This window comes from Periplaneta americana, chromosome 4 (assembly GCF_040183065.1).
Source record: "Periplaneta americana isolate PAMFEO1 chromosome 4, P.americana_PAMFEO1_priV1, whole genome shotgun sequence".
Taxonomy (NCBI): Eukaryota; Metazoa; Arthropoda; class Insecta; order Blattodea; family Blattidae; genus Periplaneta; species Periplaneta americana.
This window is the reverse complement of record NC_091120.1, coordinates 43042178-43055550: the sequence shown is the minus strand read 5'-3', so window position 1 is coordinate 43055550 and position 13373 is coordinate 43042178. Positions and strand designations below refer to the sequence as shown.

General features: G+C 33.0%; 1 protein-coding gene across 1 annotated transcript in view; it reads left to right on the top strand.

The window, feature by feature from the left end:
• The window catches only part of Nagk (N-acetylglucosamine kinase), a 48799-nt gene extending 35650 nt beyond the window's left edge, over window positions 1-13149 (top strand). The window contains exons 3-8 of the mRNA XM_069823263.1: window positions 1606-1704; window positions 5114-5255; window positions 7602-7712; window positions 9321-9444; window positions 10109-10283; window positions 12664-13149. Coding sequence (XP_069679364.1) covers window positions 1606-1704; window positions 5114-5255; window positions 7602-7712; window positions 9321-9444; window positions 10109-10283; window positions 12664-12924 — 912 coding nt within the window. The 3' untranslated portion in view covers window positions 12925-13149. The remainder of the gene's footprint in view (window positions 1-1605; window positions 1705-5113; window positions 5256-7601; window positions 7713-9320; window positions 9445-10108; window positions 10284-12663) is intronic.
• Window positions 13150-13373: the final 224 nt, after the last annotated feature.

Here is a 13373-nt window from a genome sequence, read left to right as displayed (position 1 = left end):
AGAAAAAACTCGTTCATACATTTGATAAACAAGTTAACACTTTTTTTTTGGCAGTTTATTTCTGATTATAAAAAAAACGGAGGAGGAACCCAAAGGCTTGCACTGCAGCCTGAGGCTTCCTGGTGCTTACCACTCCTGTTCTGTGAATGATTGGGTAACAGAACAGCCGCGCTCTTGTACAAGTACAGCACGTCACACAGTGAACTTAACCCGGGCTATTGTATGGATGATGATTATGTGAATTAATGATGGCGAAATGAGTCCGAGGTCCAACGCCGAAAGATGTCCAGCAATTCTACTTCAATTGGTTGAGGAAAAATACCAGAAAAACCCCCACCAGATAACTTGTTCCAACCAGGATTTGAATCCGAGCCCGCACATTCATGGTCATACGTGCTAACCATTACCACACAGTGGTGGACCAAATTAATGTTAGTTTCCTTTGTCATTAGCGAAAATAATTTGCTTTTGGTTTCTAAAAACTATAAGAATTAAAAGCGTATGTTAGAACTACCTATACTACACGTAGGCTACAATAGATAGCTTGCGAAAATAAGAAAACTATCCCAACATTTTTCCCAACTATGTAGGTGCTCACTTAAGGGGGGAGGTACACCATTGGCCTGCAAAAATTTATTGAAATCCATTCTTTTCTATATCTCAGCTACTATAAAAGCTAAATGAAGTAAACTTTTCATGCTTAATATACATACATTACACTTTATAAAACACTATTCAGAATATTAAAATAGCTAATAATTACCTGTAAAAATAAATCAAATTTGTATCACTTTTACAACCATAAATCATTTACTTAATAAAATATATAATTAAGTAAATATTTGCATGATTCTTTTACTGGAGTGTTGTAAAGACCTACATCAACAATATAGTGTAGGATCTTTTACCTATTTCTTCAAGAAATATATATATTTTTCTTAATAGTTATCTTCAATATTATATTTTCTAAAATTTTTGATTTCAGAAAAAAAAATTTTTTTTTCTTAATCGTTATCTTCAATATTACGGTTTCTAAAAAAATTTACTAAGAAAAAAATATTTCCTGAAGGAATAGGTAAAACTTAACTTGTGTAAAATCTGTCTGAAGATTGTATTAAATATCTGTGTCGAAATTATTCAAACTCGCACATTTTTTATGATAATAGGCCTATCTAATGTAACATGCACTATAGTTTCCCCATCCATATCATGAGGGATATATATGTATGTACTACAGCATTTCTAAATAAAATATGGTAAATGATTATAGCCCAACTAAAAGTTATTTATTTTCTACTTATCATTAACTACATGAGTATAACTCAGTCTTTCACTGCCAATTGAGACAATCTTTCATTTACCAGATAGAATACTGTACCACAATGCCAGTAATACATTTATCTCAGTTTGTGATACAAATATGGGTTATTAATTTTTACGCTCACATCTCTCAATTATGCTCATATGTAAAATGTCATGGCCATTTCACAGGCATTGTTTTTTTAATGCATTGTTATTATATTGTGGGATAACTGTGAATAATACAATCAATGCCTAACCATTTGAATTTAGCTTTGAATTACTTGTTCTCATGTTGCATTACAGATATTGGGCATGGAAGAGTGCCAGAAAAGGATAAATAAAATGGTCGAACAGGCGAAATGTGAAGCAAACCTTCCACTTGAAAAACCACTTAATTCACTGGTAAGTAAAATGAAGCATGTCCATTTCTCAGCATGAATAAAATATTCTTTGCGTTTATAAATTTGCAGCAACAAATAGTCTAGTCTTGTAATTACATATTAGCAAGTGAAGTTCCTATTACAAAATTCCTTGACACACAATCCCAGTATCTAGGTTAATTTACAGAATGTTTGATAATGATCCTCCATTCTAACTCTAAAGCAGAATGTTCTTTCAATCAACGGTGACAGACTATCATTATTTAAAAGCCCTAGCAAACAAACTTGTGTGTTAATAGTACCAGTACTTCTCCTACTGATAGTCTTCGTAAATTAAAAGAAACTCTGAATGATTATATCACATTTAAATGATGAAACATTAATTCTAATCAGTGTAAATGTTTGTTCATTATCTCATATATGTTTATTTCATAAGCTTATAGTAGCAGATATGCAGGAGTATCAGTGCAATTGGCTCCAACTCAAATAATGGAACGATCGATTGATTATTATTCAAAATTGCTCGTCATTATGGACCTAATGGACTATGAGATTATAGAAAATCCAGGAGAAGATAGAAGCAGCTGAAATGATTTTATGTAAAGATTATTATCTGTTATAGTTATTATTGGTTAATAATGGAGAAAAATTTGCTCTGGCACTGGGGATCGAACCCAGGACCCCCAGTTCTACGCATTGGATGCTCTAGTAGTTCAGTGGTAGAGCACCCAGTGCGTACAACTGGAGGTCCTAGGTTTGATCTATGGCACCGGAGCAAATTTTTCTGTTATTAACCAATGAAATGATTTTATTTATTTATTTATTTATTTATTTATTTATTTATTTATTTATTTATTTATTTATTTATTTATTTATTTATTTATTTATTTATTTATTTATTTATTTATTTACTTATTTATTTGAATTATTTATTTATCTATTATTTATTCATTCATTCATTCATTCTGGTGGAGTTAAGACCATCAGGCCTTCCCTTCCACATCATCAGAAATACAATACAACTGCAAGAAAAATTATACATCAATGCAATTAATCTACAGTAATAACAAGTGACAGAATTTGACATAAAAAAGTAACTGAATATACAAATACAGATTAAAAATAATAAAAATTGGTCTAATATAGTAAATGATGCAAAAAAAAAAAAAAAGAACAAACAAAAAGCGAAAACATATACAACAAATACAGACACAAAATAACAGTGTCACTCAGCTACATTTTTGTTAACTATGGGACAATAAGCCGTTGTAGTATCCTGGCACAAAGACAAGAGAAAGGGTTAATCTAACAAACGGAAATTATTGCCAAAATACTAAAGATAAAAACTTTGGCATAAATCCAGCGACTCTGCAGAAAATACTTTGTTTTTCATTCTTTGTGTACATAGATATCAGTTTTAAAATTTACCCGTGTTTATTATGTTCATTTTATTACAAAGCCATTACTTTCACTTAGATTGAAAAAAAATTAATTAATTATTTGTTTGTTTATTTATTTATTTATTTTATTTATTTATTTAATTATTTATTTATTTTATTTATTTATTTTATTTATTTATTTATTTATTTATTTATTTTCATTTATTTATTTAATTAATTTTTTAATTATTTATTTATTTAATTTATTTATTTATCTATCTATCTATCTATCTATCTATCTATCTATCTATCTATCTATCTATCTATCTATCTATCTATCTACTTATTTATCTATTTATTTATTTATTTATTTATTTATTTATTTATTTATTTATTTATTTATTTATTTATTTATTTATTTATTTATTTCCTTTGTGTTCAGCTATCACAATTTATTTTTTGCTAATTATTTTTCAGCCACATTTTTATGAAAACTGATGCTTGAAACTCTTAAGTAAATGACTTATAATAACTATATTCAAGTTAATGTTTTGTTATATTTCCGTCACTGACTTATCATATAATATCATAGAATAAAACTCTTTATATTACATATTTTACATATTTGTATGAACGTTTTCGCCACTGTTGTGGCATCATCAGATACATATAATTTTCAATATGGTAACCTCATCTGTTGGCATTTGACTGTAATATAGTAGAGTGGAATTATTAATACAATATTGAAAGTGAATGTCAAAAGACTTAATTACCAATCAAAACAATACAAACATTAATGACTGATTATAGATATGGCATGTAATATAGTTTATATAAAATGCAAAGTATTCCACATTATAAAAACAAAAATTGTAAACGAGTTTTCACTCACATATAACGATATAAATTTAATGATTTATACAACAATATTGCAAATGACTTTTAATTATGAACATATAATACAAAAATGTTGACTGTACAAGTAAGTGAAGGCTCGTAGTATGTTTTTGAAATGTTTTTAATTTTTAAACTCAAAATTAAGTATTTTAACATTCACTTTTAATATTGTATTAATAATTTATTCCACTCTACTATATTACAGTCAAATGCCACACAGATGAGGTTACCATATTGAAAATTATATGTATCTGATGATGCCACAATAGTGGCGAAAATATTCATACATGTAAAATATGTAATATAAGGAGTTTTACTCCATGATATTATATGGTAAGTCAGTGACGGAAATATATCCAAACATTTACTTGAATATTAACTAGAGACTTATCTGAACACTTTCAAAATGAATTGTAAATTTATAATAATTATGAATAATTTTTCCTCGAAATTATTCAAATCAACTTTACAGGGAGTTATACCTGAAAATCTTGATTTGCTTTATAATAATTATGTTCAGATGCTCTAGAATTCCTTTCACAAGGTGAAATTACTGAACATTTTTTTCTGGGCAGACCTTACACCACTCTAGTAGCTGAATCCTTCATCAGCCCACCTTGGAAAATACATATGGGCGCCCTTAATATTAATCCTTAAGTCTTCCTGAACATATTGCGAGCTTATAGTCTAACCATTCACTTGTTTCTAGTATGTCTTTAAAGCTGTTGTCTGCATGTTAGTTAAATGTGTTTTTAATAAAATAACACACTGATTAAGAAAGGCCTCTATCATGAGACCGCATGACAGAAGTTCAAAGGCCCTGCAAAACTTATATTTAATAACGTATGTCTGTTTCTTTTAACTAACTAATTGTGTTGTGTGCATACCTTCAATAACACTACAATACCGGTATTGAGGATGTTTCTACATCCTCTCATAACGTTTTTCCTTTCATACTTGTATATAGCATATTATTGCTTTAAAATGCAAGAAATAAACATAATTGGCAATGTCTCGTATAATAACCACAAGTCCTGTCATGTACAATATTTGTGTAAATGAAGTTATAAGTTGATCAGATTCTTGTGTTTATTCCATGAGCTGCCCATTTTTTGTCACTTCATAAACCTAATTAATTTGAATGATGTGTTTTAGGGCATGAGCCTTAGTGGGTGTGAACAAGAGGAAACTAATGAGCAATTAAAGCAAGAGTTAGAGAAAAATTTTCCTGAGTTGAGTAGTTATTGTGTTGTATACAGTGACACTGTTGGTTCCATAGCTGCAGCATTAGAACATGGTATGTGTAAAAATGTCCCTTTTAAATTGTTATTCGCATTATGCCATTAATATATAAATCAATCAATTAATAAGTGAACCAGAGAGTGAATGAGTGACAGAAAGTGAATGAATACTTTTTATCTAGGTGTGTTGCTGTTTTATAGTGAAGTTTTAATTTGATAATTTCCGATATTCTAGAACTAATAGAGTCTAGCTTTAGTCATAAATAATTGAAATTCACGATGGTATTACATTTCTGTTCCAGTTTAATGTAAATAATTTATCCTTTTTCTGTGATTGCAGCAGCTTAAAGATTTCAGGCATGCTAGGCTTGCATTTGTATACGAAGAAGGAACCAGTAAGAAATTACTAGCTATTATTTGTAACATATCTCCCCATAATACAGCATAAGTATTGGAAAAACTTTACCACAGTTAAATATCACTATAAAACATTAAAATCTCATTGTCACCAGATTTCCAGCTTTCTCTGTCCCTCCCTCTCTCTTCCCTCCCCCTTCTCTCTTCCCTCTCTCTCTTTCCTCTTCCTCTCCCTCTCCCCCTCTTTCCCTCCCTTCTCTCCGTCTCTTTCTCTCCCCCCTCTCTCTCCTCTTCCTCTCCCTCTCCCCCTCTTTCCCTCCCTTCTCCACATCTCTTTCCTCTTCCTCTCCCTCTCCCCCTCTTTCCCTCCTCCCCGTCTCTCTCTCTTTCCTCTTCCTCTCCCTCTCCCCCTCTTTCCCTCCCTTCTCCCCGTCTCTCTCCCCCCTCCCCATCCCCCTCTCCCTCTCTCTCTCTCTCTCAAAAATGAAATAAGCTAACAGCATCAAGTGTTGGTACTCCATAAACTTTTATGTTGTATTGTCTCTTATAGTTTGCTTTATGCAGTTTTTATGAGTCGTTAAAATAAACAATTCACCTTTACATTTTCTGTCCTGCCTCATTTTTTAACCTCTGGGGTTTGCTTACTAGAATGATGAGATAGAACTATCAAGAACATAATATGCTATGTATGGGACATAAGGGAATAAGATGGCAGGAATATCCTTAAGAATTATTCTTCAATTGACTGTAAATATTAATTATTTGAAGTTCTCAAAGTGATTTGATTCGGAAGAAAATTTAGCCCCTCTTAACTTTGTGTTGAGATGTAATTACGGCACTACAATGATTCAAAACTCCTTATAGGTTTCTTTATCAGTCATGCCTCGTGCCTAATAACAGAACTTGTGGGCAATTTCGAAGCACCAGAGAAATAATTTCTCTGTGCTAGTTAAAAAACCATTTACCTTCTGCCTGACTGTAAAAATTTTTTGGTGTCCTATATATTAGATAACAAAATGTTGACTAGTTAAGACCATGAAAATACGATAACTACAGCCTCGTTTGCTTATTTCTTTGTGCTTGAGAATTGTCATTAAGTAATCGTAAATTAAAAAAAATTAAATTCTGTTGAAAAGAGACCAGTCAAACAACATGCTTTCTTAATTAGCAGAAAAATGTTCGAACTGATGATTCTGTGACTATTCAGTAAATTGAAGTTAAGAAACTGGTATTTTTATGTAAAGGGTCACCACTACATGAAGAAGTTGATGACAATAAATATTACATATTATAATAGTATTTTTATTAGATCATGATCACTTTCTTTGAAACCATTATTGTGCATTTTTAAAATGCTTACCTAATGTTAGAAGATCTACTTTTAGGAATGGCTGTTTAAAAAATAAATTATATTTGAACACAATCACAAATATATTTCAGCACTTGAGAATTTTAGGAGTAGCCACCACTACAGAAACTAAATTTTGTCATAAAAGTACTAACATTTGTAAGAAACTCTTATTTATTTTAAGTATGATATAAATCTTTTATGGTATTAATCATGGAGCGAACATTTTTTTTTCACCTCTTCATAAATGTAGAAACAGCCAAAGTTTCGAAGCTGTGTTCTATCATCAGTGAAGGCAAGGGAAAGGCAAAGAAAGGACAGTCGTTACTAAGAGCGATTCTGCAGAACTGGAGCTAGTTGCTTCAAGTTCGTTTGTATGAGATAGTAATTTTAAAACTTCTTTTGTTATTGTGTCTTCAACCTCATTACAAAATGGTGACTTGGTATCCACTGCATTGTGACAACAAAGTTTTTATTTTTCAGAAGCAGCGTTTTGTCATGGATGTGTTGTGTTTTGCCCTATATTTTACCACCTCTCCAGTACTAAATTAACTCTGTTCTTAAGTCGTAAGAGAGAATATTAAAAGAAATATTTTAATTTAGTACACAAATTGTTCAAATTAAAATACTTCTGATATTGGCATCATTTGTGTAAGATAGAGACATTTCAATCACTGTTATGTTTCGATATTTCCAGGTGGTATTGTGCTTATTGCGGGAACTGGCTCAAATTGTTTATTGCTCAATCCTGATGGCTCTGTACATAGATGTGGAGGTTGGGGACATATTTTAGGAGATGAAGGTGGAGGTGAGTATCTCCACTAGAATACAGCAAGAAGAAAATTATTCCAAAGAATTCCATTTCTGAGCTGGTAGGTCTGTGAGACAGAATTTATTAGCCACTTTGGTGAAGTGAGATAATAATTAACAGAGTTGAATTTTTAGAAGACGCAAATTTTGCCTGAAGTCCTCTTATTCAGGGGTAGCTTATTGCAAAAACATGTTTGTTCTGTAAAGCATATATATAAATATATATATATATATATATATATATATGTGCTGTTGATCGATCAAAAAGTAGCCACTGGCGTGGCTCAGTCGGTTAAGGCGCTTGCCTGCCGGTCTGAAGTTGCGTTCGGGCGTGGGTTCGATCCCCACTTGAACTGATTACCTGGTTGGGTTTTTTCCGAGGTTTTCCCCAACTGTAATGTAAATGCAAGGTAATCCATGACGAATCCTCGGCCTCATCTCGCCAAATATCATCTCGCTATCACCAATCTCATCGACGCTAAATAACCTAGTAGTTGATACAGTATCGTTAAATAACCAACTACAAAAAACTCGATTAACTATTAGAATTTATTTATTTACGACAGAAATTCTGCGTCATCAAATGATGAAGGATGAGTGGAACGGAGAAAAATTCTCTCCAGCATCAGGATTTGAACCCGGGTTTTCAGCTCCTATGTGCTGACGCTTAAACTGAGAGGATTCAATCCGGCATCGGAATGGGAATCCGGTGTGGCTTAATGGATAGAGTGTCAGCACGTAGAGCTGAAAACCCGGGTTCAGATCCTGGTGCCGGAGAGAATTTTTCTCCGTTCCACTCATTGTTCATCATATTAGAAGGTTGTTTTGACAGTTCTGCAGTGCAAATGTTAAATATTGTGTATCATCGATTTTAAACTCTTTTAAGACGATATTCATCCTTTTGTTAGTTTGAGTTCTGACTTTATTGTGAAAAATTCAACATTTTATGCATTTGACATTTCATATTTTTAATATAAACTTCACATTATCGTTCTGGGTTCTTGGATATGTCTAAGCGACCGCAAAGCTCAATTTTATAATTTTCTTTTCAAAAAGTCTCATAGTGATTGTCGCGAGGTTAATGAAAATTTCACATTGGCAAATGTTTCTTCACAGCTGCAGTGTAACGATGTTGTCGCGAACATTTTTCCCGGAACTAGTTTCACAGCTCCCTGTGAAAACTCTGCTGCTGCTGCTGCTGCTGCTGCTACTGCTGCTGCTGCTGCTGCTGCTGATGATGATGATGATGATGATGATGATGATGATGATGATGATAAAATTTAATATACTGATAACGTAAATTGTAAGCAATTGTAATAATGACCCTTCCCTGACAAAATTCTTTGTACGCCACTGATTTCCAGCATATTATGAGTATTATTATCATCGATGTATTACCGGTAATAAAATCCCCTTTTTACCGAGAGTTACACTGGCATATTTCACAGGCAGAGTGATGAGAGTTGCTGGTAAGCTGCTGCTTACCCACTGTTGTCTAGCTTAAAAATTACACTGTATAATATTTTATGATGCTTCGTAACTTAACTAATATATGAACTTCACTTAATTAACCAGATTTACTTTTAAATATCTGTGTGTGTTCTAGCGTGGTGGATTTCTCACAAGGCAATCAAGATATGTTTTGACGAACAAGACAACTTCTCTCAGCCACCATACCCAACAGATGCAGTATGGAAGTCAATTCAAGAACACTATAAAATAAAGACAAGGTAAGTGGATTTAGCAGATACACTGAGTGGATGATGAACGATTTTTGTGTATTGTTGTTATTGTTGATTAGAGCTGAAGAGAATGAAGCTACAAAAACTTATTGAGCATTTTATGTAATAGTTGTGTTTGTGTATTAAATTATTTTAAAATGGTGTATACCCTTCAAGAGAGAACATAAACCATTCTTATTGATTAAATTTAGGAAATTACATCCTACAATCAACTGATAATAACAGAAATCCAGTTGTCAGGTGACGATAGAAAACAAAAGATGCGAAAACAAATGAATGAGGTGTATGAACAATTGAATGCTCTTTCATATTTAAGTATGAAAATATAGGGGTGCCATTTGAAATTTCAAAGTGGGGGTGGCTAGGAGGTGGGAGGTGAAATCTAAAATGCAATTAAACCTGGTTTCAGACTTCCCCCTCAATATCTAAATTGACGTGTTTTTTTGTTTAAATTTAATTCAGTTTAAATAATTAGTTATTTAGACTGGGAAGTTTTGAAATGAAAGCCCTGGGAGAGCAGTAGTTAATTAAGAGTCATTTATGTAATAAATAATAAAATAAAAAATTTAATATTGTATCTTTCTTGTATAGTCACTTGAAGTGAAATTTGTAGGTGGCACAACATTTTCTGTACTACATAATTTTGTTTCAGATTTGACCTTCTGGATCACTGCTACAGTAAATTCAATAAATGCTCTTTTGCTGGCCTATGCAGATTGCTAGCTGTTGAAGCAAATAATGGAGACAAACTGTCACAATGGCTTTTCAGTGAGGCTGGTCGAGTTTTGGCTCGTCACATCACAGCACTCCTTGACCAAGTGGACAGTGTAAGTTTGTGTAATGTACAGACTTATTGTGTGTACAGTTTTATTCTCTTTTACATTTTTTCAGATAGGATGAAAAGTTCTAGAACATATTATAATTATGCAATCTAAGATTTCTGGTACACATTTTTCCTTGGCAGTTGACGTAATCTTAAAAAGCTTTCGCATTTGTATTTGTTACATGTGTGCACACATTAGATTACTTTCAAAACAAATCCAAAAACATAGTCACAGCATAGGTATAGTACTAGTGTGTAACAGATTACTGATAATAAAAACATTACATTTCGCACTTGAGATTTGTATGAAAGAGATTACAATTACGTTTTACCTTTCGTGATCCTTTGGAAATCGAAAGGAATTTAGATAGAAATTTTTCTGTTAATATTGCTACAGATTACTATAACATATAACTTCACTTCGTAACTCTGACTTCGAAAACACCTTAATATACCTTGTTTCGCTTAGAGGAATCGAGAAATAAATGCTCACCATTTAAAATCAAATGAAGATATTGTATTTTACATCTGACAAGAAGCAGAAACTGTCCAAGTTTATGCAACAATGGTTTGAAAACAGCTGCATGTTCATGCGCATGCGCAGGAATGTTTAATGTGGAAACAAGCCTGGCACCATTCAGTAGAACATTTCGTCATTGGACCATTCTTCTTCATCGAGGCAACAGTCACAGAGAATGTGTATCTGGGCATGTTGCAGAACTTTTGTTGTTGACCAACTTCCCCCAGGATCGGTTTTTCAGTAACATGAGGCTCCACCCCATTACTATGGAGCAGTGTGTGACTTCTTGGATGCAAACTTTCCTGATATGTTGATTGGAAGAGAGGATCCCTTGTCTGGCCACCTAGGTCACCCGACCTGACCCCCATTGTTTCTTTTTCTGGGGCTTTGTGAAGGGTGTTGTGTATCGACGTGGTAGAGTTGACACTTTGGAAGAACTAAGGCAATGCATTACAAATGCTGCTGCGCTAGTCACTTTACAAATGTTACAGAACACTTGGCAGGAAATTAAGTACCATTTAGATGTCTGCAGACTATTCGAGATGCACACATCGAGTTGCATTGGCCATTCTCCGAAACTCGGAGAGTTTTTACATCAAGTTATGTAAAACGTCATGTTATAAAACCATTATTTATACTTTAAATTATTATCACTTATTTCTCGATCCCTCTAAAGGTACGGTCACATGTCGCTACTTTTGCAGCGCTGCAGTACAAAAAACTGCGCAACTCTTGTACTGCGACATGTGAACAATGGTGCAACCCGAAAAGTAGTGGCTGCCGACCCTGCTGCCCGCTACTTTTCCATGCTGCGCGCAGCTTAAAAGTAGCGACGTGTGAACAGGGTTCTCAGGATTGCAGCCACAGCATTTTTGATATCGGTTTTGTTGAAACTTTTGCTGCGGTTGCAACCAGTGTTACCACCCAAATGTGCCAATGATACTTTTATTGTTTGGATATATTTTAATGTTAAATGTGATGAAAATAAATTATTTGTAACAGTTATTAAATACACAACACAGTCTGAGCATAATTGGTGACGATATAATTCATTTTTTAAATTTTCTGTAGCGTAGTTCCAAACAGGAGGGTTGCCAACATTGATTACGTGAATATACTGTTGGTTATAATTTAAGTATATAGGCGTTTTTAAAAGCTTAATAGTAAAAATAATGTCAATTTCTGAATACTAGATACGACAGAAAAGCAAATAATAGATAAGGAAGCGCTCGCATGAGTTTCTAAATGCGAACATAACCACAAAATGTATATTGAGAAGTCAACACGGAGATGGAATCCTGCAGCATGACTGCGGCTGCAAAAGTAGCGCCTTGTGTGTGAACAGACTCGCAACCTCCAGTTGCAACTTTTGCAGCACGAAAAGTAGCGTGCAGCGCGCTACTTTTGGCTTACCTGTGAACACGACACACAACTTTTGCAGCTGCAATACAAAAGTTGCACTGCAAAAGTAGCGATGTGTGATCGTACCTTAAGAGGAACATGGTGTATAAGTGAAAATTCGGCAGTCTGTGAATTTAACAATTATTGTTGACAAGATTACAGACATTATCACCTGATAGAGAAATACATTACTAATACTAATAATTCTGTGAAATATAACAATGATAACGTCACTTACAACTGATGTAGTAGGCCTAATAAAATACATCTATTATGCAACACAATTTTTCTGATTTATATTAATTAAAATAAAATTTACTTGTAAAATACTACTGCATGTCTTGTAGAATACGCCCTAAGTATGGCAAACTACATTCTAAGACTATTCTTTGAGAAGAATTTTTCTTCACAAAAAGTCATAAATAATTTATTTTAATATAACTATTTACCTATTTTTACACAGAAATTGCTGGAGGCTCCAGGAGGACTGCCTGTGGTTTGTGTTGGTTCTGTGTGGCTCAGTTGGAAGTACATGAAACCAGGATTTGTTTCCCAGATAAAGAAAGCTGCAGGAAAACTACAAAGGCTTAGTCTTCTGCGCCTAACTACCACCATAGCGACAGGTTCGGTATACCTGGCTGCCAAAGCAATAGACTTTGACATGCCAAGAAATTACGACGAAAATCATGAGATATTTTTTACATACAACAGTGATGAGACATAACGAAGACAAAAATACTCATGAAATATTATGATCTGTGTAGTTACCAATAGATTAATTTTTAGGACAATATATGTTCTAGGTCGAAAATTTAAAACCCTACCTGAAATTTTATATTGTACCGTCGTTGTTACTTATATATGAAATACTTTTATGTGAATATATTTTAAAACTGTAATGTTGAGCATGCTAAAGGTCACTCAGGTATTCACAAATGTTATTACTGATATACAATTACCACGTTATATATTGAATTGTAAAAGTTTATTTGTACGTTTTTAAAACATTTCCGTATTTCTGTGTTTTAATTTAATTCAGTAATTTATAACTATTAATTTCTGCTTACAACTTACTTACATTTCGTTGTGAAATATATGACTGCTCGAGAATATTTTTAATTAACCAATAGAAAAAGGCACAAATTCATTATCCATTTTGAATCTTGCGTACAC